At 38.6% G+C, this 27,205-nt stretch overlaps 1 protein-coding gene across 1 annotated transcript in view; it reads right to left on the reverse strand.

The window, feature by feature from the left end:
- Positions 1–19,195: 19,195 nt before the first annotated feature.
- The window catches only part of Lsm12a (LSM12 homolog a), a 36,404-nt gene continuing 28,394 nt past the window's right edge, over positions 19,196–27,205 (reverse strand). Inside the window, exon 5 of the mRNA XM_067156566.2 lies at positions 19,196–19,502. Within this exon, the coding sequence (XP_067012667.2) occupies positions 19,431–19,502 (72 nt within the window). The 3' untranslated portion in view covers positions 19,196–19,430. The remainder of the gene's footprint in view (positions 19,503–27,205) is intronic.

The raw sequence follows: 27,205 nt of genomic DNA on the forward strand, positions 1-27,205 counted from the left end.
ATATTTTTGTCAGTGGATGATTGCACAAACACTATATAGGGACCGTAGTGGAACTTATTATAGTACTCTGGCATATTTGACGACTGGGTTACATCACTAAGTTGAGTACCTTTTTGATCAGTTGAAATTTCCTTATTCTGCGGAGTTTGCCCGCGTTGATCACTCGGTGGTAATTGGGTTTGCGTCTGATTCTGAAGGAGAACTATCCATAGATTCATCGTCCATATGCACTTCAACCTCTTTACTGACAATTAACTGATCACTTGTAAGGGGCCGATGGCCCCCGCTGGAGGCGGCCATCCTTCACTTTGCACTCACTATACACCACTAGCAACTGACACGCCGCTCACAATATCACTAACCAAGGTCTGTCTAGGGAGGTCTGGTCACGCTACCACAATCCTTTGCGGTGGCGGCCATATTGGGTCTCAAATATCGTATTATCGTAAGTATCATTAAAGTCTTTGGGCGTGCCCGATGTAATGATGTGAGTTATTACTTGTATTTTGAAAGAAAATGGGATACTGCGCCGCACTAAATTGTCAAAATAAGACCTCTGACGGAATTAGAGTGTTTCGCTTCCCGAGAGATAAGCAAAGGAGAGCTCAGTGGGTACAAAATTCTAGGCGTGACAAATGGCAACCTACAGATAATTCCGTCTTGTGCGAGGTTAGTGAAGTTATACATTCGTATTATTCCTGAAGAATAGTATGTTTATATGAACGATGTTTTATATTTATAGGTCTTATTATGTATTTTCTTCTAGCATCATTTTGAAGAATCGCAATTTGATCTAAAAAGGATGGATGGACGGAAACTACTCAAGTGGAATTCCGTCCCAACAATTTTCAACGTCCCTAATCCACCCAAGTCTTTGACATATAATAGGAAACATTCCAAAGAAAGAGAATTGTCTTTCAAAACAAGCAAGAAAAGTAACAGGAAATGTGTAATAGTAGTACTGATGTTTATGAACATTTCCCTTTCATGTCCGGCTCCATGGCTAAAAGGTTAGCGTGCTGGACTTTGGTCACAGGGGTCCCGGGTTCGATTCCTGGCAGGTTCAGGAATTTTAACCATAGGCCCTAACTGGTCAATTTCGCTGGCACGCGGGCCGGGTGTATGTGTCGTCGTCATCATCATTTAATCCTCATCACGACGCGCAGGTCGCCTACGGGAGTCAAATCAAAAGACCTGCACCTGGCGAGCTGAACTTGTCCTCAGACGCTCCCGGCACTAAAATCCATACGCCATTTCATTCTATTCCTTTTCATGTAAAACTACAGACAGTAATCTTTCTAACCCTACATGCAACGTGTAAATGTTTCACAGATATTTGAAATGCTTGTTCCTGTTCATTTACCAATTACAATCACAACAAACAATAGGCCTATCACTTCAAACCAACAATTTATGTCCAGCTTGCCATCATTAAAAGAAATTCATTGATAATAGCAGTCTTATACTGTACTGTAGTTATTAATTACAGCTAAATTGCACTCATCATAAATATTCTATAGAGTAAATTATATGGCTGGACAAATACTTATAGATCACAACACTCGCTTCTAACGCACTAACCAACTACTGTGATTTAACGTATTGTAGCCTAACATAATATTCTAATGTAATCCCTAAAATAGCCTAACCTAGGTTAACTCAACTTAATAGTGACTGAATTTCTATTTCTTATGGAATCGTGTCTACCAATGGCTTTAATTTTCTTAACCATTATTATTATTATTATTATTATTATTATTACTATTATTATTATTATTATTATTATTATTATTATTATTATGTGCATAAATATTAGGACTCAGCTAAGAGCCCCGTGGTCGCCAACCCACGCTCCCTAGTTAGGAGCTCCTGACGCCCCTTTCAGTCGCCTCTTATGACAGGTAGCGGATACCGTGGGTGTTGTTCTATTGCCCCCACCCACAGGGGAAATCTATTTTGGGTTGTGACCACGAGGCCTTTAGCTGAGTCTTGACATTACTTTCACTATTCTAGCCCACCCGAACTCCCCTGGTGAACACTTGTTCTTTTCCGACCGCGACGGCATTAGCGCATTCGAGGCCTAGGAAGTTTTTCATTTCCACGCACTTTGTGGTCTTCATCTTTCTTTTGCCGATACCTTCATTTTTCGAAGTGTTGGACCCCTTCCATTTGTTTCCTTCTGATTAGTGTTTATAGAGGATGGTTGTCCAGTTGTACTTCCTCTTAAAACAATAATCACCACCACCACTTTTTACTATATAGCTGCATGGGTTATCAATAAAACAGTTAAGAGTAGCTAAGAACATCACTCTTGTTGCATATGTGCAGAATATTTTTGTCTTAGAACCCAAAGAAATACCACATGCATGGATAAGAAGAGTAACCATACCGGTACATAATTTAATGCACTCAACTCAAGAGGCATTCAGCGTTTGTCAACGTACTGGGGTAACCTTTTAGAAACGCAGTATCGGTAATTACTTTCTTAATAAAGAAAACGCTGAAGGTAATTTATTACAACTGTATTTTAGTACCTTAATTACAGTACTTCAAGTTCAGTATTTCATGTACCGATAATCATAATATAAGACAGGTACTGTACAGATTTCTAAGTTTCTGTCAATAAGATTACGTATTTGACAGATGATATTAATATGAAACACAGTAAGACCAAGTTGTAAGGAAGTAAAAGAGAAGAACATGAGCTTTTCTGTTGATTCTTGTTTCTCAAAAAAGAAAATTAACAAAAAACAGGCTCTGTTAATTATCTCCCTATTCAAATAGCTGTGAATGTATTCATATCATTTAAGTGTTATACAGTTATATATACATAACCAGTAGATGGCCAGTTAAATTCTTTATGAAAAATAGTTGGTATTTTGTTTTTCTTTCAATGTATGGCACCGAAATCCTCTAAATTCGAATACACTTGCCTTTGGTTACGCTCCCTTAAAGACCCAATATGGCGGCTCCATAAGTAGCATTCGTGACCTGACCTCCCTAGACAGACCTTGTCACTAACACACGACCGTCGTGCCTCACGGCGAGCAAGCAACTGAACTATATAAATCGATCAATCATCACCGATCTGCATTTTACTACCATGAGTTACCTTTGTTCAAAGTGGCTCTGCATAATCGACAGAATCATAGACATGAAGTCTTTATGACGAAGTAGTTAGGAACGCTGTCACTAGATAGTGCACAGTATCTTTTTTTAAACGAGGTAGTTAAGAGAGTTGTCGCTAGATGCCAGGCACGGTATGACGTTTTATTTTATTCTTCTGGTGAGTTGCTTATTACACGATGTCCTTCTGTTAAAATCCACACCTACCAATGCCCTCCTCGTTGAAGCCTGCGAAGCTCCCTTACAAGTACGTAGAAAAATACTTGCAACGAAATATTTACTTAAAAAGTTTTCATTCACAAGTCATCCTCTAATTCCGAAGTTACAGTTACTCTCGGAGTATTATTCAGTTAGGCGCCAGGGTTTAAGCAGATTGCCTGCATTGTTTCATGCATTTAATACATTAAAGTCGAAGCAGTGTACCTTAATACACAGTGCTACTTTACTACCCTATACTTTACCCTATCCGGTTTCTCATTTTAAGCCTCAAATCATTTGGCCTATGCGTCCTGGCTCTACTACATTTCCTTGTCTGCAGGGGATCGAGATATGTCCAGTTAAACGAGTGAAATTTTCTCATATTCCACGAAGCATAAACATTTTTACAGATGGGGCAAAGAACATTAATGGAGTCGGTTCCGCTTATTATATACCTTCTCTAAATTTTAGTGAACAATATGGTTTGCCTAGTGACTGTTCGATTTTTACGGCGGAGCTATTTGCCATACAGCAAGCCTTACTTTTTGTTCAGCGAAAGGGATATACGCGAGCTACAATCTATACGGATTCGCTGAGTGCATTACAATCTTTGGTTTCTGATGAGTTATCCAATAATTGGTATATTTACAATGTCAAGAGTATCCTTTATATGCTTGACAATGTCGGTATTTCCATAACTTTAGTATGGGTACCAGGTCACGTGGGTATCGCCGGTAATGAAAAAGCAGACTGTTTTGCAAAACAAGCTTCTCGTCTTCCTGTTCCGAATACTAACAATATGGTTCCAGCTTCTGATTATGTAGTTATTTTTCGACAGGAGGGACGTTCAGACTGGCAGAATTTCTTCCGACAAACTGCACAAGTCAAAGGTAAATTTTATTATCATTTACAACCAAGCCTTTTAGTTAAACCTTGGTTTATACGAGGATCTTATACTAGACGACATATTATTAACATCATTCGGTTACGGTTTAATCATGCCCTCACACCACAATATCGATCACGGTTCCATTTAACGCAAGATACCAACTGTTTGTGTGGTACAGATATCCGTAATGGCGATTCTAATCACATCCTCTTTGAATGTTCTTTGTATGCTAACCAACGTAAAAAACTTATGGCTAACCTCCAGCGACTTAAGCAGGTTTTTCCTACCAGTGTTTCTTGTTTGCTCTGTAATCCTACAGAAGAGATTATTAGAGTGCTAAATTTGTTTCTAGATGAAGCCAAGATCGTGTTATAATTTTGTCTATAATATCCAGTGAGAATTACTCATGCTTTCTCAGGTTCCATTTGAGTGATTCCTCATATCATTAGTGTATTACTTGTGAGTGCTATTTTGGATTCTTCGTGTGGGTGACGCTTTAAACGCAGTGTGATTGCAAGATTGGAAGTTTCCCGTATGACAACAGTCTATACTAGCAAAATGGGGTAGTTATGTGATATAGTGAAGTTTCGTGTTTTGTGTTTTTCTACTTGCAAGTTCAGGCATCAATTATTGAATTGAAGTGTTTTCATTTAGACTAGTGTGTTTACATGCGTAAGCGAGTATTGACTGGGTGAAATGTCGTAGACACAGCCCAATAAGCATCAGCAAGCAAGCAAGCAAGATGTCCTTCTGTTCGTAGTATGTGTATCTTGAAGTGATCTGGACACTGTCTATGAAGAAATAGGTCGTAGTTTAATGTTTGGTTCGATGCATTGTCTATGTACTATATTCATAGTATATACTAAATGCTGAGTTAATAGTAATGCGTGTTGTAAGTATAACAGTTTTGTTTAGTTTGCGACGTGCACCTTAATGTGACGTTATATGCTATGGTAAGTGTCAAATGGTTTACATTTTTAATGTCTTAAATGATAGCGTGTAGGCTTCTTCCTATATGTTGTAGGCTGTGATATCTGTAAATAGAAATGAATTGTGTAAGAAACGGCGTTTAATAGATTTGTAAAAAGTAAAGTTTTTGTATGTTGTACTTACACTGGGTTTTGACACTATGTGCGTTGCACGGCAGCACGTCGAGTTCTGTTACGTGTTAGTCTAGGGCTGCTGCTCGCGGCTGTAGGGGGGAGTAGGATTAGTTTGGGAGGTATCTTTGGGCGGTTCTTTTATATGTATTGGATGTTGTTTCTTAACTCTTTTTAGATAATTGCTTTTTAGGAGGGGAATAACTGCATCAAAAAGAATTGTTTTTTTTCTGTAATTTCATTCAAGTTAAAATTTGGATTGACGTATTGGTCTAGGTTTATGTAAAATTCTTCCATGATAATGAGTAAGGGGCTCTTGGGGTTAGTACTTAGGATTTGCATGCCATTTTCAATATTGTAAATTTGTGTTTATGGTCTTCGATATGTTGTCCTATGGCTGAAAAATGTCTATGTTTTATTGCATTGATGTGTTCGTTATATCGTATCTGGAAGTTCCTCCTAGTATGTCCTATGTAACTGGCTTGGCAGTCGTTACATTTCATGCGATAGACTCCTGAGTGGTTGTATCGATTTTTATTGTTAACCGATTTAGAATTATGTAAGATATTGGCATTGCTGCGTGTGGTTTTATAAGCTATTTTTAGGCCTCGTTTTTTAAAGATGTTCGTTATGGGATGTATATTGCTGTTATTATAGGTGAATAGTACGTAGTCCTTTTTGGTTTTTTCAGTTCTGATCAATTTGGATTGATTTTTTATTTTGTATATGATCTTACTGATCATTTCTTTTTTATACCCATTCTGTCTGGCTATTTCATGGATTAAATTAAGTTCTTTATTCAGTTCTTTTTTTTGTTAGTGGTATGTTGTAAGCTCTATATATCATACTATAATATGCGCTTTCTTGTGTGTGTTAGGGTGGGTAGAGTCTATTTTTATTGTATTGGATGTGTGATTGGGCTTTCTATATATTTTGTATGTTAAATGGTCATTGTGCCTGGTTATAGATATGTCTAGATAGTTTATGGTGTAATTGTTTTCTGTTTCCGTGGTGAATTTTATATGGGGATCTATTCCATTTAATTGTTCTAAAATTTTGGTTTCATTAGTGTGTCTATTGTCTATTATAACAAATACATCATCTACAAATCTACACCAGAAGAGGATATTATCTAGTTTTTGGATTTCTTGGTGTTCCATGTGATCTATATAGATTTCAGCCAATATACCTGATGTTGGGGATCCTATAGGTAATCCTTTTTGGAGATATATAGTGTCATGAAATTTGAAATAATTGTTGTTGATAGCAAAGTGAAGTAATTTTATGAACTCTATTTCTAAATTACCGAGTTTGCTGTTGGGGTACATATTTATTATGTCATATGATGCTAGTCTATGGTGTTGTTCTATTTTTATTTCTTTAGTGATATTGCAGAATTCTATTGAGTTTCTTATTGTTTTCTTAAGCTAAAAATACATAATGTTTTTTGAGAAATGCTTGGATAAATTGTGATAATTTGTAAGTAGGACTTGGTTTATAGTTTATTATGGGCCTCATTGGAATATTGTCTTTATGAATCTTTGGGTATGCTTTAGCAGTAGGTAGTCCTGGGTTCATTGTGATGAGTTTCATAGTTTCTTGTTCGTTTAAAAGAAAATGGGTATTTTTTAGTAAAGTTTTTAGATTTCTTTGGATGCTGTTAGTAGGGTCTTTGTTTTTAACTTGAAAAGTTTTATCTTGGAAACAAGTTTTGGTTTTGGTTATGTATTCGTCTTTATCCATGATGACAGTCTCAAACTAAACAAAATTTTTATACTTACAACACGCATTACTATTAACTCAGCATTTAGTATATACTATGAATATAGTACATAGACAATCTATCGAACCGAACATTAAACTACGACCTATTTCTTCATAGACAGTGTCCAGATCACTTCAAGATACACATACTACCAACAGAAGGACATCATGTAATATGCAACATAATCACCAGAAGAATAAAATTTTGAAATGTTTTTAATAATTAATTATAAGTTTTAACATAAAATAGTGATTACTCTATGAACATCAATGCATATACAATAGTAAAAATCTTAGTTTACGCTTATCAAATCAACAGGAACATTGTAGTGTCATGCCTCTCACATTACATAATCTTTTTATAACTGAAGAAGAGAGGATCTATTTTACCATTTTAACATACAACTTATTTTAAACGGCCTGTCAAATTGGGTCAATTTTCATGTACGTACAACACCTTCCAATGTGATGTTTTAATAATTATATTTGTATATGACAGCTGAGGATGACCCTCGAGGGGTCGAAACCGGTACTGTGATGTTGCTCTAATACAGTCGGGGTCGGAAAAGAACAAGAGTTGACCAACGGAGGTCGGACAGGATAGACGAAAGTGAGGAGCCGGGCACAAGTGGAAGCAATGCCAAGACTCAGCTAAGGGCCCCGTGGTCGCCAATCCACACCCCCAAGTTGAGAGCACCTTGTAGTCGCCTCTTACAACAGGCAGGGAATACCGCGGGTGTATTCTACAGGTGCGTCCCCCACCCTCAGGGGGACAAGCAGGAGCAAGGCCACTTGATGTTGGAATGTATTGCTGATGAACGTACAAAGTGTCCACGGTTCTCGAGTTAGGAAATTACATGGAATGACTATACTTGAAGGAGCTATGGTAATCCAAACTAGAATCTGAAGTAATTCAAATGAATCTCTTACTCTTTTTGAAAGGATAATACACAAAACCTGTCCGAGGGAAGAACAGAGACAGTAATCGCAGAACTTCTGAGACAGGTAGGTCTACTGGATGTTCACAGCGTACAGTATAGAAGTACCCCAACCAAGTTATGAGTCTGTCTTAGTTTTATGGAGAATGGAAAAGATCTGTGCTCTTCTGCTCCTAAGTAATATTTTTAGTGCACCAAGAGAAAAGTCTTGAGCCCGGCAATTCCAAGTTATATCTGTTCCCGTTGCATATATTGGCTACAATTTGTCATTTGGAGAGCCATGAGACATTTCAAAGGAATCAAGCATCGGCTGGTAGCTCTTCTACTTTGCAGGCTGTGATTGTAGCTTACACTATGTTATGTTTTTCTCCATTCCCCCTTTTGCGATAAGTGGTTATAATTCTACAGTTAAATACTAAGGAATAATAACACCCAATTTGTACTGAATTGCAAATAAACAAATAATCATGTTTTTATGTTGGCCTGGATTAATTTGTAATGAAATAATTATCCTACTGTCCCCAATCACAAGTTTTATTAATTTGTAATATGTTTCTATTATCCGGTGGTGAAAGTAGGTGAGGTGACAGAACTGCAAGAAAAAAGGAGACAGAAAGATTCAAAAGGAGAAATAATGATTAAGTTGCTCTACAAAATTCCATGCAGATTCCACAAGCTTTGGGCACATATTTTTAAGTTAATTATGAATCCACACTATCAAGTTTTGCAAATACCCCCTATTGGCCTCTCTGAGACACGAATATTGTTCTCTCTTTTTAGAAGTATGACAAAGAGAAAAATTTTGATGTCACCAGCTGGAAACCTCTTCCTCAACTCACCACCATTATTTCATTGCTGCGCCTAGAAAAACCACCATGTGATAATATTATAGCTCTCAACATCCTCACATAATGGTATTTCGAGACGCAATGAAGATTTGTATGTAGCCTACCATCCATCTACTCCTGGTCCTCCACGAGTGAAACACCCCAAAACATCGTCGTCAAGGGATGTTTTACAGTCTGTTGTAAACGTGCTCAAGTTGTTGCCCCTGCACTTCAAAGGGATGCATTCTCCACACATTTCTCCTGTTAGGTGGTGTCCTTCCAGCTGCCACACCTGCGCATTCAGAGCCTGACGTATTTTGTTTTTGTGAGGAGAAAATATTCATCAGTTGGTGAAGTCAGTCCCCCCCTTCGACAATGACCGTTTTCTTCTTTGAAACTGAGCCAGTCTGTTTGTGCCGCTGATTAATTCTATTTATATTACCTACACTGACATGTTGTGGAAGTATTCTGAGATAATGCTACGCTTCCTGGTAGTCATACACATACCGCCAAACGGGGCAACTTTGTTCGTTATAATATTAAAATTGTTCACTCCACATGGAGAAAAACTGCTGCATTACCTTAATCATGATCTTAACTTACATGTTGTAATCTTCAACAAATTAGTGCACTGAAATTAGAAATAATTTTTTTTATTAGTGTCCACTGCTACCCCTAACATTGGACATTGGTACATTATAAAACACATGATAGCTGTCTGTACACACACTGGGATAAGTTTGGACATGCTAGTATAGAGAAATAAGTTAGAAAAGTTAGCTAAAACAAATTTTAAATGAAAACACAAAAACAATATTCTTGATAATTATAATTGTATAAACCAGATACATAAATCAAAGTCAATTTTATATGTTTTAATATTCAATTTAAAGTATTTCACCACACGAGAAAAATGGCTATCTTTTCTAAAGGAAATAGTCTTGATTTAGCAGTATTATCATTTAAAATAGCAAACTTACAACTAAAATGACGAAAGATGGATAAAATGACATTTCTAGGTTAATACATTTTTAGCCCATTCATCTTTTATGCAGAGAATATAATGCATATTACTCTGTCATTCTTCATGTGAATGGAAGGTTTGCTCAATTTAGAATAAACACAGTCTATGTTCACTGTGTCTACATCCTCAGGGTCTGCCCACCGAAATCTGTTTTCTGCAATATGCCAGAGAAACATTTTTGGTGATGATCTGGCCAGCATAACTCCTTGTTTCCTTAGGACAATCACCCAGTCACCTGCTTCATATGCTTGGCTGGAGGATGTACGAATGTGCTGTTTTGGCCGAGCAGCAGTTGGCGGAGGTGTCATTGGCAGGCTTTCTGGTGGTAGCAATTGCAGGTTCTGGCAGTGTAATACTCTTTCCAGGCTGGATATTAATTTTCTTCCTTGTTGGTGTCTCTCATCGCAACTTTTCAAACATATCTACCACAGCAAAGGAAGCATACCGGTCCTCTCTTCTGGCATCTTTTCTAGCACTCTCCCTTCATCAAGAGGATGTACTCCACAAGCCCTGAATCAAAACTTCATCCTCCTTCATGTAATCTGAACATAAGCCGGTCTAAAAGCTCAGGAAAACAGTCTTTAGGAAGAAAAAAATACTTTCCAATCCGTTAGTATATCTTGTCAGTATCTGTTAAGTGGTCCAAAGTTTGGAGTAAATGTGTGGAGTTTGGGGGAAGACAGATAAACAAAATGTTCAAAGACAAACAGGTGCCAGCTTGGAAAAATGGGAAGATAAATTGACACCTACCTTCAAGCTTTTTTGCCCAAGGTACAAGAATGGCATTAAACCACCCAGATAATGCTTGATTGTATCTAGCCCCTGGCACCAGTGGTCCAATATTTCCCGTGCTTTGTGAGGAGGCAATGGATTCCCATCTGCTGATCCGGGAAATGGCAGTCTTAGTGGTATTTAAAACCCATTCAGTGTATTTGATTCCCCTTCTAGAGATAAGATTCTGTCGTCCTGGCTAATCCGATAAATTTGTCTCGTCATAGTTCAGAATGTGCGAGGCTGGCACATCATCAAGACTTTCGTTTAGGTTTTCAAAAAACAGTCTGACAACGTCAGATGAAATCTTTGCACATTCTGTTGAAATATCTGATGATAACTTATCAACACTGCTTTTCAGAAAGCTTGTTGCCCAATCAACACCTGGTAGGTTGTTCTCAAAACCTAGGAACATCTCTTCCTGAGCTGTCCAAACTCGCTTTCATGAGATAACTGAGATCCAGTTTAAAAAACTGGAAAGCATAACATAAGATGCTGAACGAATACCAGTTCCTCTTCAGCGCTGAAGATGCTCGGCCGTCCAAACACAGGAACATCATTTTCTGGCAGATTTACCCTGTGACAAATAGTAGGAGATATTTTGAAATGTGCTGCCGCCTCCCGTAATGACACTTTTTCCTTCCTGACTCCTTCAATAGCAGCAGCCACTGTACATTCTGCAAAGTTTTTATACTTCCTCTTCCCACCAGGAGAATAATATCTTGGAATTCTTCAAAGAAAAAGATGAAGAAAGAAGAGTACAATTGACAATGAGTACCCAGTAGAGGTTATGTGGATATTTCAAATTCTAACCTATTCCTGATTCTTAACCTCAAAATTGGAAGAGAACACACAAAATTATCTGCTAACTTGATAATCAACAACAGTGCAGTGAGTAAAATATAAATGTGAAATAGCATTAATGATGTGGGATTTGTGTGTGGTAACTGCCCAAAATTGCCCCCCCAAAATTAACCTCCATTATTAGGAAAGCCAACGTTTGCACAAATTTCATTACTGTTGCAAATTTATCTCAACAATATCAACAATGTATTTGTAGGATAAAACAGACAATTTTAAGCTACATTGGGGAGATAGTATAGAAAGTTTGACATACCTTCCAAAAACAGCAGAAACAATCCTGGATTCTCCTTTCCCTCCAACAACTGAACACAACAGGAAGTGATGTAAACTCATTAGTCATGTTCCTAGCAACATGACAAAACCAAAACTACCTTTTGCCATGATGAATTAGAGACCAGAGAAACACATACACACAAAAAAAAAAAAAGAAAGACCTGCATTGTGTCCAAAGTAACCCTGTCAGCATTTTCCGGGCTTGTAGGCCGTGGTCCAGGAGCGAGTGAATGTCCCGACGTTTCACCGAAGACTGCGTTCGGCATTGTCAAGGGTTCCGACTGACTTCGATAGCAGCGAAGCTCTCAGTGGAATGAAGTGCTGTTGTAATACCACCTATTTATATAGTGCAGGATACGGTACGCTGCTCGCCTATTGGCCGCCGTGGTGGGGGGGCGGTCGCTGATTGGCTGTTCTTCGGCCAATAGTTGAAGCGTTAGGGAGCCCGGTGTACATCAACCTGCCTTGGCGGAGACAGGCAGCTGATCACCCGCTGCTTTCTTCTGGCCTGCCACGGCTATCGTGTCCTTCAGGATTTAGAGCTTTCAAGACTGGAAACCAGGCTTTGTTTACCCGTTCAGATTCCTCGTTACGGTTGAAGCTGTTGGTGTGCTTTAGGATTTCAATGGCTTCCCTCTGTAGCCGGGCGTGATAAGACACAGTAGTTGACAGTACTTCGGTGTTGCTGTACTTTATGTCACGGCCTGTGAAACGTCGGGACATTCACTCGCTCCTGGACCAGGGCCTACAAGTCCGGAAAACGCTGACATGATTTGTAACGCCGGCTGTGAAAGCTTCAATTGCTACAAAGTAACCCTGTTTGATGGTATGTATTACTTATCAAACAAGGAAACCTTGAAATTCCTCAAAAGCGATACACATCGAAATAGATACAATTAAACCTGAAACAATTGTCACAGAGATTAATTACCAATGAATAACAAGAGCAAAGAAAGCATGGGGAGTGTGGGATACAAGAATTAAGCACACTGTTGCGAACCGTTGGATCCCTGCGCCCTAATTTTAGGAAGGATCATTTTGAAAAAAAATGAAATGAACTAAAATTCCTTTCATTGAAGGAGTAAGGTAGGCATAAACACAAATGTGAACGTGTAAATTTACGAATATAGCTGCTCTGCCCGAACATATTTGAGATGATAAAAATACATTATCACTGCTATAAAATATATTTGCCATGAAAATTAGCAAGTAGGCCTAGGTATTTCATTAATCTGAACTTGCAATAGGCTCGATTCCCTGTAGATCGGAAGATTCGTCGCCTCTTGCATCACTAGAATCCTCACTTACAAATTCGTCACACTCCACGTCTAAAACACTTTTAAAGATAAAAATTTCATTGTTCCGTATTGAAATTATTGATGTTAAAAATTAACATTAAAACACTTTTCACACGCGGTCTCTTTTTACTCGAATTAACACGACCGGTGGTGGATAATTCTTTTAGTGAAATGCAAACAATGCGAACACTGATGTTAGTTTTGTGATACAGTAAAACCTCGTTAATTCAAACTCTTTGGGACGCAAAAATCTAACTTCGAATAATGTGATTTCAAATTAACTGCCAACTCGTGCTTCAGAAATAACAACCCTTGCCGCGTCACAAGGACAAATTACGCTGCCTCCCCTGTGCAAGAGCCTTATAGTTTGGTTTACTGTACCGTTTACATTTTTAGATGCCTTGTACTTGGACGGAAAATACCCGACGCCCTTAAAACATCGTGGCTTATCGAGCTTTCCTATGACGGAGGAAGTGTTTCGCTTCCGTCTGCATTGCAACAGAGTACACTGATCCCATCCCCGTTTTGGCTACGCATGAAAAATAATGCAGTTTCACTGGCATTAACAGTATTGTTTCGTGTATACAAACTGATTATAATTATGAGCCACGCTTTTTCAGCAACTGTTGGTATTGTCAGTGTTCGCGGATTCTGCTTCTCCGCACACTGCCTGGTTCATGATATTGTGGCGTTCCTTAAAAACGCTGAATACAAAAGAATGACAATTTCACTCGAACTTAGCAACTGTCGACACACCGAAGTGAAAGAAAGTTCCGGAAGACTCATTCTATCGTAACATGGAGAAATTTTGAATTTAAATTACTCTGTAAAATGCTATTTAAAAAAAAAATAAACATAGTTTTAAATTAAAAGTCTGAATTGTTTTCTGTTTAAATATGACACGAGAGCAGTTTTCTTCCATCTGCGGTTACACAAAGCGTAACTGTACAACATCAAAGACTTGCCAACCTTGATTCAAATAAAAGTTGCACCCCAATTTCGTGCCTCATTTTGTTTTAAAAAATATGCAAGGATTATTCGCGTAAATACGGTATATTGCCTCATTTTTATTTGCACGGTACTGTACATACAGGGTGAGGGATATTCAGGCCACATAGAGGAGCTTCCCGCTAGCTGCACACGTGAGGTGTGTTACAATGAAAATATAAACAACACACATTTCATAGACATTGCCCACCCACCAAAAAGTAATGTGCTGTACTTGTTCCTGAAAAGGCTAGAAACAGAATCCATTTCCTTTACGCGTGTTCAGGAATGATCTTCACACTTCTTCACACTTCTTCACGCTCTCCAAGTAACACGAAGTATAAGGCAAGATGTAAAAGACAACAACAACAGCTAACTAATGCAGCTGTTTGGATTCCCCACAAGATCTCAATTGATCACACAACAGAAGGTAAGCGGCCTCAGGCCCACTCCTTGGTTTCTTGGTCCAATGACCAAAGCAACACGTTACACAGGCTCACAACACCCAGAATGAACCTTCATCACTACTTGCCCATGAAAATAGCTTTATTATTATTATTATTTACATTTTATGGCCTTCATTGGACTACTCTATCCAACTTTATACAAAGAATTTTTCAGTTTCTTGTCAGCCCAGTACTTCTTCATTCTCTCTGATCTTATCCTTCTTTCTTCATCGGAAATCACCCATCCTATTGTCTGTTTGTTGATTCTGATTTGCAGTCTGGTTTGTTTGTCTGCGAGTTTCTTGATTTTGTCGGTTTTGTTCTTAGGTCTTTCACGGTAATTTGTAGTTCATATCTTCCTTGATTTCTGTAATCCACTTAATGTTGCACTTACTATTCCATAATTTTTCTATTATTCTCCTGATGATCCTGTTCTCTGGTGTCCTGATTAGAAGTCCACAAAATGAAATGCGTTACTTCCTGATTGTGCTCATTACTGGTTCTATTTCCTTGTAGACTGTTTCATTAGAAGCTACTGTCCAGTGTCCAACTTTTTGGTATGATTTGTTGATGCAACGTTCTAATGATTCTTGTCTCTATCTTGAGTATTTTGTCTATTTGTGCAGTGTTAGTTGTTTTGAAGATGGTTTCGCTTGCGTATGTTATTTCTGGTTGAGTGACTGTTCTGTAATTTTTTAATTTTGTTGTTATTGACACAGGCCCTTCTTGTTGTAGGTATTCTTGGTGACATATTGTGCTCTGGTCAGTTTATTTATTCTGTTATACCATTCTGGCTTTTCACTGAGGTTATATGTTATGATTTCTCCCAGATATTTAAATTTATCTACAATTTTGATTTCTTGGTTTCCTATGGTAATTTTTTTTATGAGTGGTGGGTCAGTAAACATGATTACTGTCTTTTCAAAAGATATTCCAAGACCAATTTTCTGTGCTATTTCCTGTAGTGATATAACTTGTCTGGTTTCCTGAATATTGTTGGACAAGAGAGCAAGGTCATCGGCAAAACCTAGGCAATTTATACTTATGTTGTCTTTGGGTCTTCCAATTCGGAAGTTCTTTGGGTTACTCTTGTACCATTCCCTCATTATATATTCCAAGGCACAGTTGAACAGCATTGGTGACAAGCAATCTCCTTGTCTTAAGCCTGTTTTTATGATGAATGGCTCAGAGGATTCCCCTCTGAACTTGACTTTTGATTTAGTGTTGGTTAAGGTGAGTTCAATCAATTTGATTAATTTTGGATGGAGCCCGAAATTTCTTAAAATTTTCAACATTGAAGGTCTATGGATATAGTCGTAAGCTTTTTTAAAGTCCACAAAGGTTATTGCAAGAGGTTTGTTTTGCTTCTTGTAATATGCTATGGGTAATTTTAAAGTGATGATTTGTTCTGCACAGCTCCTCCAAGAAGGTCTGAAGCCTCCTTGGTATTCACCTAATTCTTCCTCTAGTTGTTCTCTGATTCTCCTGTATAGGATTCTGGAGAAAATCTTGTATGTGCAGTCTAAGAGAGAGATACTTCTGTAATTATCTGGATTGCTTTTATCTCCTTTTTGGTGGAGTGGGTGGATTATGGCTGTGGTCCAATGTTCAGGGAACTTTTCTGTTATCCACATTTTTGTTAGGGCCATGTGTAAGGATGTTCGAACTGTATCACTGGCATATTTCCACATTTCTGCGAAAACTTGAAATTAGATTTACATTCAATGTAATGAAATTTGTAACAACAATCCAAATATGACAAACCTTGAGACAATTGTATAGGCTGATGATGCTTATGAATAAAAGCGAAACATGTCCCGGTAAATTAGTGTTGTAACATTACAACTTAGCAACACAAACTGTAATTTGTATTGAAAAGGTGGATCAAAATAACCAACAAATTGTTAATATATCATAGCATAGTTCAATACGGGCCTAAAAATGAGATTAGTTACATGTAATAACTTGGTCTTCTCCGGAAGCCTTATAATTTTTCAACTCTTTGAGTGCTGTTTCCACCTCTTGGATTGTTGGGGGGGTTTATGCGTTCAGGCGGGGTTTTTGTTGTGTGTCCTCCGCCGCCTGCAAGCTCCGCAGCCCGCCCATCATCGAAGTTTCGAGAGACCACGAGGTGGACTGCAGTGCGCTGACGTAATCGTCTGTGACGTCAGCCAGCGCTATAAATTGAGCGACGTTTCCGCCTCTCCAGGCACTCCCACAGTGTCCAACGACCAGACTACACCGTATATCAGACACGGAGGAACTCTCTTAAATAAGTATTCTGAACAGGTGGACTAACTCTGGCCGGGAGTTTTCACTTCAGGACATTGCCTCATGCATCCTGTCCTAGCATTCTGCTAATCATGAACTTTAACACAAGTTCCCTGCAAGTTCTCCGACTTCAATCGAAGCATTCTGCTATTCATGAACTTTACCGCAAGTTCCTTGCAAGTTCTACAACTCCTAACTAGCATCCTGCTACTACAAACTTTTTACATGTTCCACTTGTCATTCTACCAACTACAGACAGTCGTCAACTATCACAGACATTCATCCATCCGAGCAGCCTATCTTAGCAAGATAAAACTCAATGTACATATAAATATTACTGTGTATAAATGTAAATAGTTTCAGACCCTCAGTCTACTAATTTATGTTATCACTGAACGTGTGGAGCACATTAAACATCAAGAGAAGTTTCATTCCTTTTGTGTACATACTGTATGAAAATTTCCAAGTAATAAACTTTTATGTTGTGTCTTGTATATCAAGTTCCTTTTATACAACAGTTTTGATGGGCGTGTCTGCATTAATTGCTAAAAGTTCCTGAGGTTCTTCACAATTCAAAAGTTTAATGAATGCTTTTGCCATGATTTCGGCATTTTGCTTGTCATTGTGTGTCGTTTTTCCATCCTCACTTTTCAGCATTAATGTGCGAGGGGCAAATTTTTGTACTTGTCTTCCAAACATTTTGTAAAAGTCTCTGGAATTGGTTTTCTTCTATTGAGTTGATTAGATCTTTCTGTGATTGTCTCTTGGTTTGCCTGATAATTTGTGTAAACTTTTTCCTGACATTTTTGAGGTTGGTTGCACTTTCTTCTGTTATGTGTGTTTGAAATTTTAACCATGCCTGATGTTTTTCTTCATAAATTTTGTCACATTCTGAGGTCCACCAGGCATGTCTTTAGCATGGGGCTAAATTTTCAGCTTGTTGCCTGAGAATTGGAACCAGTCCTAAGTTATCTGTCAGTTTTATGTTTTGTGTGACTTCTCTATATTTATCATTCCTAATTAATGGGTGTGGATCAAAGTTCCTCTTTTGTTTATTGCGCTTTGGTTTCTTTTTTAGTGGTGTGAACTTAATTTTGATTTTGACTATGTAATGAACTGAACCTATATCTACTCCTCTTAATACTTTAACATTGTAGATTTCTCTGTGGAAGGTTTTGTCCATAAATACGGGATCCAGCTTTATTCAACAAATGAATATTGTTTGTGCACCGATAATTGTTCTCTAGCTATCTACGATAACTCTCCTCCTTAACACACCTAGTCACGTTGTCAGGAATACATCCTTCACATCAGTAACTTCAGAATCCTGTATTTATACCAGTAGGCTGAATTACTGTACTTCTCCGAATCCAAAATGACTTTTTCTCAAAATCTTGTATGAAAAATCAAGGGGCCATCTTGCATTCGCAACCTATCATTGTAATCTACCACGGTAACCACGGTGCTTCCCTTACCCCCCTGCACGCGCATAAAACTCTACTTTCAAGGTCTGTGTCTTTATTAGGCCTACAGGCTACATGCTAGCTGCGGCAACCGGTTGTACAGTGCCTCTGTGTAACGTCACTGGTTCTCAGGAAATAATACAAATGTCCCTGTATTAGCCTCTACAAAAACATTTCTCAAATCTGCAGAATGGCATCAAAACATTCTTAGAAAGGTAGTCAGTGACAGAGTTATAATGCGTCTACTGTACCTGACACTTAGTAAAATTAACAGTTTTACAGACAGCAACAATATTATCATGATGGATCGTTGTATTGGAAAGACATGTGAAACAGGTATTGCCGGCAAATTTTCAATGGGTTCTCTTCGATATCATGATGACAATTTGAATTTAATGGTTATGAAACTTGCAGAAATGAATAATAATTGTGCAGCCACAAGAAAATACGGCATAACTAAAGCCAACGTTCGGCGTTGGCGTGAAGGCAAAGATAGTCTTAAAAATGTGTACTGTATACGAAAGGCATTCATACGATTTCACAAAACAATTTTTAAGCCTGATTTAATTTTTGGAAGGAAAAAAGTGGGAGTCGTCTTGCATTCGGGATCGTCTTGGATTCAGAGAAAAAACGTTATCGCATCAAAATAGTAAACTACAGTTAGTGTCTCCTGTAGCTAGATCATTTGAACAGTGCTTATAAATTATCTTGCCAGAAGAGGTCCTTGCTCAAGCCGGCGGAAGTACAGGAACCCACCAACTACAGGGCTTCAATCTAAAGACAAACATTTGGAACATCCTGTACCAGACTGACAATATTTTTGTCACATCTTGACAGACATGATAAAACTCACCTGCCATGATGCAGTGTAGCCGCAGGCGACCGCTCAAGTGCAATTTCTTACACAGTAAAATGAGGGAACTAGTTAGGGTTCTTTCTGAGAAGACTTTGGTAAATTAATTGAAAAATCTAAATTTATTGCAAATTTCCCTGAAAATTTCAGACTCTTTTTGACGAATGGGCAATCTGTACGCATGTTTGTAACTTCAATATATGTATATTTTATGAAAATGAATACAGTTTTAAATCCAAATTACAATGAAGCGGGTAACTGAAGGTAGTGAGGTGACCAAGGAAATGCTACATGACTATGATACTGATGAGATGAGAGGGCACGGCTCTGGTCTTTGTTCACTGCGGCGACCCGTGGGCCCCCGACGCCGTCTCTGCCGCCGCCGCCATATCCTTCTGGTGCTTCTCTACCTGAAAAACACGGCACGCGTTAAACCGAGCACGCAACATGGCTACTTTTCCTTACGACTAAAGAGCAATAATCATAAGGTCTTTACTATAAACTCAGAATATGAGGTCATATTTACTCGTCATCACATAATTTATGCACCCTGACCATTTCACTTCAAAGTGGGGGAAATTTGTCGCACCTATTTTCTCGAGTATTTACTGTTCAGTTCCACGAGAGTGGCAAGTAGCATCCTTTACAAACTCCGCAGCTATCCTCCTACATAGCTTTCAGAGGACTTACATTCGACAAAAGATCTCACTTTGGTATATTTTGAATTATGCAATTCAGACGCCAAATTATGGTGCCTTCACGTACCTATAATCAGAATGAAATAACTAACGATCCATATCAGCAGACAAAGAAAGAAAAAAAATACAAGAGAAATCAAATGGGGAGGCTGCTTCTTGGCTTTTAAAATCTAGAACTGCAGAGGGTCTGTAATTTTCATTCAGGTCCGTATGTCAGATGGTCAGGAAATTACATGCTGTTCGTAAGAAACTCAACAGATGGTAGAAGCGCTATATTTTCCATGATAATGGAAGTTTCACATTTCTTTATGAAGATTTCTTCAAATCTGATTGACATTCATTTCAAACACAGGCATATTTTTATCTGTATTCTTCAAAGCACAATCTGTGAAGTAAACTTCCTCGCACTAAACACGCTACCTGGCAAGTTATCCAGTAAATTGACTATACAGTAGAACCCCTTTTTAATGAATCTCAGGGGGATTTGATATTTTCACAGAAAATAGGCTCTATATCACAAGAAATAATAATAACTTTATGTCTTTAACTAATGTAATGTCAAGAAATAATAAATGAACATCGCTAAAAACTCAAATTAACACAAAAAACAGAAAATATTTACAAAACAGCAGACTAAACAAATTCCTTAGTGGACCATGGGAAGCACAACCTGCAGCACGGAAAGGAGAAATAGGTATTACTGACTTGCTATTTTAACTTGAAGGGACAGAGGCCTCATGAGAACTCTGAGAAGAAGCACATTAACCTTAACTTTCTGAAATAGTCCAGTACAGTAGTTTGCTTTTCTTGCCCAGATGTGTCTCAGTTCTCCCAATTTGGTAGAGACTGTTGATGGAGGAGAAGTACTGGCGGACAATATCCAGTCCCTCCACTTAATGCTACAAAAGTTTGTTCTGCAGGGTCCTCTTCAGAACTTTGTCTCTTTGCATCATCACAAGTAACAAATTCTTTGATGTTGTGGCACTAGACCTCCCAATCTTCTCCAATGTTATCAGTAGTGTCATCTGCATTAAAAACTTCTGAAGAGGCACCAAACCTTGCATAGCCAAAGCAGTTGTGACTATTGTCGCGGCCACGAAATTAGGCGGGTCAGAGAAATTATGCTGTTGCCAAGGTTATGTAGCAACTGGCGAAGAAATGTCTAACTGAACACATCATTTCGGAGCGCGAGGCAAGTTGTTCTCTCTCAAGCTTCTGATGTTACTTCATACAATGTTTCAAAACAAATTATACTACAAGCTTCAGAAAAGACTGCTGATTTCAGTGGTATAACTATTGTCCATATAAACCACTTTAAATAATTATTAAAAATAAAATCTTGAATGAGTAAATTTAAATCCGTAGAATCATGTATTGAACATTTCAGTAAGCAGCCAAGTTTTTATTTCTTCAGCCAATAAAATTTTGTCTGCGGGAAAAATGTAAAAAATCGCCTGACTTATATTTTTTATCTGAAATATATTTCCGTGAGTCTTGTAATTTTCCTGGAAAATGGCCCGGAAAGCGATCATGTAAATGTCGCTAGCCGAGACACTTCGGGGAGCGTGCACCAGCACAGGCTGCAGGACCCTGTAAATACTTTCGGATTACATATTAATTCGTATCAGTTTTATTACATTATAAATATTTGAATACTGTATATTGTACCAAGTAATATAGGAAAAGAACTACTTTAAAGAATAGGTTTACATTAATTTACAATGAAGTAAGAATCTGTTTCTGGCTTCAAGGCAGTCTTAGTCGCTGTCATCACTCATCTCACTACCTGTCGAGTCGTTTTTTACACTGATGATGAATGGCTCCTTTCTTTCGTCCCTTACTATTTCCTTGGCCCAATCGTCCGTTTGAACATCTTCCGCGCGATTGAAGCATTTTTCCCAATCTGCACCAGTCACACGGTCGATGGCTTCTGACGCGAGTTTTTCCACGCCCTTTATTTTGAATGTCTTGTTCCTCTCTGCCACTTCTCTCTTGACTTGAGCCCAAATCAATTCACATTCATTATCCATTTTAACTGCACTTACGATGCGAGCTCAACAGCTGCTGGACAGGGAATGACTCGGGTAAGGTGGCCTGGAGAGGATGGGCTTCATTTTGACAGCACTGCACGATCAGCGTTGCCAATCCGTGCCCAGGGGTAAGCGACTCTCGACCATCTGTCGCTTCGCCGTTGCCATATCTGACGATAGCGCAGTTTTCCTCACCCGCCTAATTTGGTGGCGGCAACAATAGTTGCCATGCTGCTACAAACATATGCATGGCTTGGAGTATGTTCAATTGCATTTCCCCATTTCTTTCCATGAAAGAAACAGCTCATTACTGGGGCCTTCCTGTACTTCACTTTCACAGAATGAGTAGTGCCAAGTTCCAAAGGCTGCAGGTGGCTAGTGTAGTCAGGGGGGAAGAAAACCACTTTGATATTCTGCAGGAAAGATGTACCTGAAGGATGAGCTGGACATCTGTCTATCACCAGCAATGTCTTCCTTCCTGCCAGTCCCATCTTAGCATCCATGCTTCGTAAAAATTTTAGAAATATCTCCAATGTTATCCACGCACTTTTGTTAAAATCATATTTACATGGGAGTGTACGTGTGTTCTTGAAGCATCTTGAAGTCTTAGTGGGGGTAATTTTTCACCTCTGTCGCTGTTAACACACAACAATGCTGTCAGTCTTTACTTTCTTTTGACTCTGTGGCATTTTTCTCCGCGAACAGCGTATGTCTTGGATGAAAGCAAATTGTAAAACACTCCCATAATATCCTTCAAGAAGTCGAGGTAACGTATTGTTTTTCCAGGACACAATGCCGCGTATGTTTTGGAACGAAATATTGTACCATTTTTTAAAACATTCAAACCAGCCATTAGAAGCACGAAAATCAAACAAACTCAGCTTAAGTGCGACTTCACAAGCTTTTTGTTTAAGTATGTTACCGTCAATTGGAGAGTTCTTACTTCTTTCTCCCTCGAATCATTTCATGAAAATGTTTTCCAAGTTCCTCAAACGGTATAGAACGTATATTCTTCTGTACATGATGGAAAGGTGATGGCAAAGTATTTTGAAAAACTTTATAATGAGGATGACTGCTCAGAGGAAGAAGGAGAGGAGAAAAACAAGAGGACTCTACAACATGGTTGGAACTTGAAAGGGCAGTGAAGGCAATAACCAAAGGTAAAGCAAGTGGAAAAGACAAATTCAATGCTGATATGATTAAGGCAGCAGGAAGCATTGTACCATTGTTCAAAATAGGAAGAAATGTGAAAATTATCAAGGTTTAACCCTATTATCAAACGGGCTAAAAATAATGGAGTGAGTCATAGACAAAAGACTGTGGCATATAATAGAAACAGAGGAAGAACAATACAGCTTTAGACCAAATAGATCAACAACAGACTTCGTCCAACTCATTGGCTGAATGGTTAGCAAACTGGCCTTCGGTTCAGAGGGTCCCGGGTTCGATTCCCGGCCGGGTTGGGGATTTTAATAGCTTCTGATGAATTCTTCTGGCTCGTGGACTGGGTATATGTGTCAGTCCCAACACTCTTCTCATCATATTCAGACAAAATACCACACTACCAATCACCACAGAAACACACAAGAGTGATTACATCCCTCCACATGCAGGGTCAGGGTTGGCGTCAGGAAGGGCATCCAGCCAGTTACAGGACCAAATCCACACGTGCAACACAGTTCGCACCCGCGACCCCACAGGTGCGGGAAAAAGTGGTAGAAAAAGAACAAGATCAAAAATAGACTTGATATTTACAGTGCAAACGATAATGGAAAAACATCTGGAAAGGAACAAGTAATTCATCTTCGTATTTTTGGATTTGGAAAAAGCTTACGATAAAGTTAAGAGAAAACATGTATGGGAATGCCTACTGAAAAGGAATGTACCAAAATCATTAATTAACAAGATAAAAATGTTGTATCATGAGAGTAAAAGCAGTGTACTAGTGGGGAGTGGTGACTCCGAAATATTTTATACAAAGAAAGGTCTCAAGCAAGGAGGTGCACTGTCGCCATTATTGTTTTTATATTGATGGATGAAATCATAAAGCGTGTAAAACAGAGTATCGGTAGTGAGGAAGTGAATGCTTTGGTATTTGCAGATGATGATGTGATTTGGGGAAAGGGAGGAAAGGAAGTACAAAGGAGGCTGGACATTTGGAATGAAAATCGGAAGGAGTTTGGAGTGGTAATTAGTAAAAGAAAACTGTAGTCATGCACTGTGGAAAAGAGAAAAAGAGAAGCAACGTGAACATGACAGAACGGTTAGAGAATATAGAACAGTTTTCATATCTGGGTAGCATTATTAATAGAAGTAATGAAATCAACCCTGAAATTAATAACAGACTAAGTAAAGATACAACATTTTATCATCAAGTCAGAGAGCTTTTATGGGATTTCAAAGTAACCAAGAAAACAAAATTAACATTATATAAACAGTATTTCATACCAATTATTACATACGGACTAGAAACGCTGGTAACTAATAAGAGAAAAGATAGTAAGATCCAAGCAGCAGAAATGAAATTTTTAAGAACATCAGTTAAAAAGACAAGAAGAGATAGAATCCAAAATATTAAAATCAGAGAAGAGCTAAATATAGAACCGTTAGTACAGAAGATACAGAAAGTAAGACTGAGATGACCGAGCTAGATAGCTGCAGTGGCTTAAGTGCGATCAGTATTTTTCAGGAGATAGAGGGTTCGAATCCCACTGTCGGCAGCCTTGAAGATGGTTTTCTGTGGTTTCCCATTTTCACACCAGGCAAATGTTTCCTTCCCGCTCCTACCCCTCTCCTATCACACCGTCGCCATAAGACCTATCTGTGTCAGTACGATGTAAAGCAAATTGTAAAAAAAAAAAGACAGATGGGTTGAACATGTAAAAAGAATGGGAAAGGAACGGGTAGCAAGAAGAGAATTGGAAACAGAAGTTAAGGGAAAGAGACCCGTTGGAAGACCGAGAAGAAGGTGGATGGATCAGATTTGGAAGGACATTAGAGAAGCTGGATTGGATGTGGCAGACTTAATGGAGCAGGAGAAGTAGAAGGAGAGAAAGGAGTGGAGGAGGCTTGTTAACCACATCCGGGCGACTGAAGTGGGACATTGATGATGACTTTTTCCACAGAACCGCACTCCAATTCTGCGGTCAGAATTGCTTCCTCCTGTTTCATGATGCCAAACAGCCTAGAGGGTGCCAAGTCATATTTCTTTGCCATTTGTGACAAAAGGTACCTGGTTACCCCTTTCATCACTACTGATATTGATCTTTTGTCGAAGAGTCAGCTTATGTTTAGCAGCCATAAATGAATGTAGTCCGCTGTAACTCGCAGTACAACTCATATCACAGACGCAAATGTAACTCGTATCACAACTTGCAACACAGAAACAAAAAAAAAAGGAAATGAAGCTGGAGATATTCTTCACTCTGCGCCCTCCGTGTGATTCCTAAGCGATCGATGTCGCAAGACGAATATGCCTATCTGGTGTAACAGCTACAGGTTAAGGCAGCTGACCTCACTGGAGACATAACCATTGAACTATTGTTAGTGAAGATTCTCTTTTTCAGATAATGAATGGGCATAGGATATTTAATTTCATTATGGAATTATTTTTACATTTTTAATTTATTATTATAAACTGCCATTATTATGATGCTGTAAAATATGACGGCTGAAATGTCGCAGGCTTCATGTATGATATGAAATTAATAATTTTTATTAATATTCTATGTTTAACTAGCAACCTACCCCAACTAAAATGCACCTAACTCCCAAAACGTTCATGCAAATTACGTACTTTAAAGATTATTTTAATCCTTAACGAGTCCTAGAGGAGGTTAAACACTTTATTTGGATGTAAAACTTGGGAAAAATCTCTATTTATTCTTTACCACCGATTATGGTTGGAAATGCCCTCGCCGACTTGGGGTCTCTTGATGATGTTTCAGGCAGCGTTGCACACATCGCTAAAGGAGCGCTTTCATTTAGAGCGTTAATTTCGGACTGAAACTGCGTGAAAACTGTACTTAATTAACATTTAAAGCAAGTTAAAGTATCTTATTGAAAATTTTTGTTATAATAATAATAATAATAATAATAATGCTATTTGCTTTACGCCCCACTAACTACTTTTACGGTCTTCGGAGACGCCGAGGTACCAGAATTTAGTCCCACAGGAGTTCTTTTACGTGCCAGTAAATCTACCGACACGGGGCTGTCGTATTTGAGCACCTTCAAATACCACCGGACTGAGCCAGGATCGAACCTGCCAAGCTGGGGTTAGAAGGCCAGCACCTTAACCGTCTGAGCCACTCAGCCCGGCAAAATTTTTGTTACAACAGGATGTGCAATCATAATTTATGTGAAATATATTCCTTAAAAGCGGACCTTACATTCGTTAGAAGGGGATTTAAATAACATCGTGCTCATGGAAAATTGGGCTGGCAAGTTAAAACGGAGTTTTACTGTATTACTCTTTAACAAGTTCAATGCACACAGCCCGATCAGTTACTACACTCGAGACTCGGCTGCACTTGCAGATCATTCCAGGCAGCTTCTACAGGCGCTGCCAGTGTGTCGTTCTTCCGTCTGGCCTCCGTCAAAAAATATTCATTTCTTGCCGTTTGGCCACCTGAGGCCTATGGAGTCTCATTTTCTTCCCTTCCATGATTTTTCCCTCCCTTACTGTGGCATTTGTGATTTTGACAATCATCTTAATTATCACGCGTGTTTTTCACTGAACGGTAAAAATCTAAACTCATTAACATATTATCAGACGGAAACTGCATTATACATAACCTTTATTATTCACAGCTGTTTTGGCCCCCCTAACACTGCTATGTGTCACGACTTTTTAGGAAGGTAAATTTTTAGGAAAATGTTTTTAGTGTAATTGTATAGCTCTATTGTAAACTGAAAATACTACAGTACAGTAAGTCCTGTCCGCATTACCAATTTGCGAGAGTAAATACGGATTCCTCTGGAGCAATCTGTGGAAATTCACATTATCTTCATTAAATGGCTGGCAGTCACTGCACAATGCTACTTTTTGTACAAAACTGAAGTATATTAGTTCAAAATGGTGTGTGAGCCGTATATGGCTAACCTTACAACCTCCCCTTCTATTGCTTTCAACAGACACTTTTTACGTGTGACCGCACATCCAAGCTTCCTGTTTTAGATTCCTGGAGACTTTGTTTTTTGTCCGTGAAATGCCCGGGGTTACCATTTGCTCAAGATGAGCTTCATTTATCCCCCAATCATACATTAAACTCTCGTCCACATCACACTCTCTTCCTGCAGCAAGACTGCTAATTTCCTCAGCTTCTTCAATAATATGGACCTCTTCTTTAGACCCATAACAAGAACTCGCATCCAGCCTTCCTC

Source organism: Anabrus simplex, chromosome 12 (assembly GCF_040414725.1).
Source record: "Anabrus simplex isolate iqAnaSimp1 chromosome 12, ASM4041472v1, whole genome shotgun sequence".
NCBI lineage: Eukaryota > Metazoa > Arthropoda > Insecta > Orthoptera > Tettigoniidae > Anabrus > Anabrus simplex.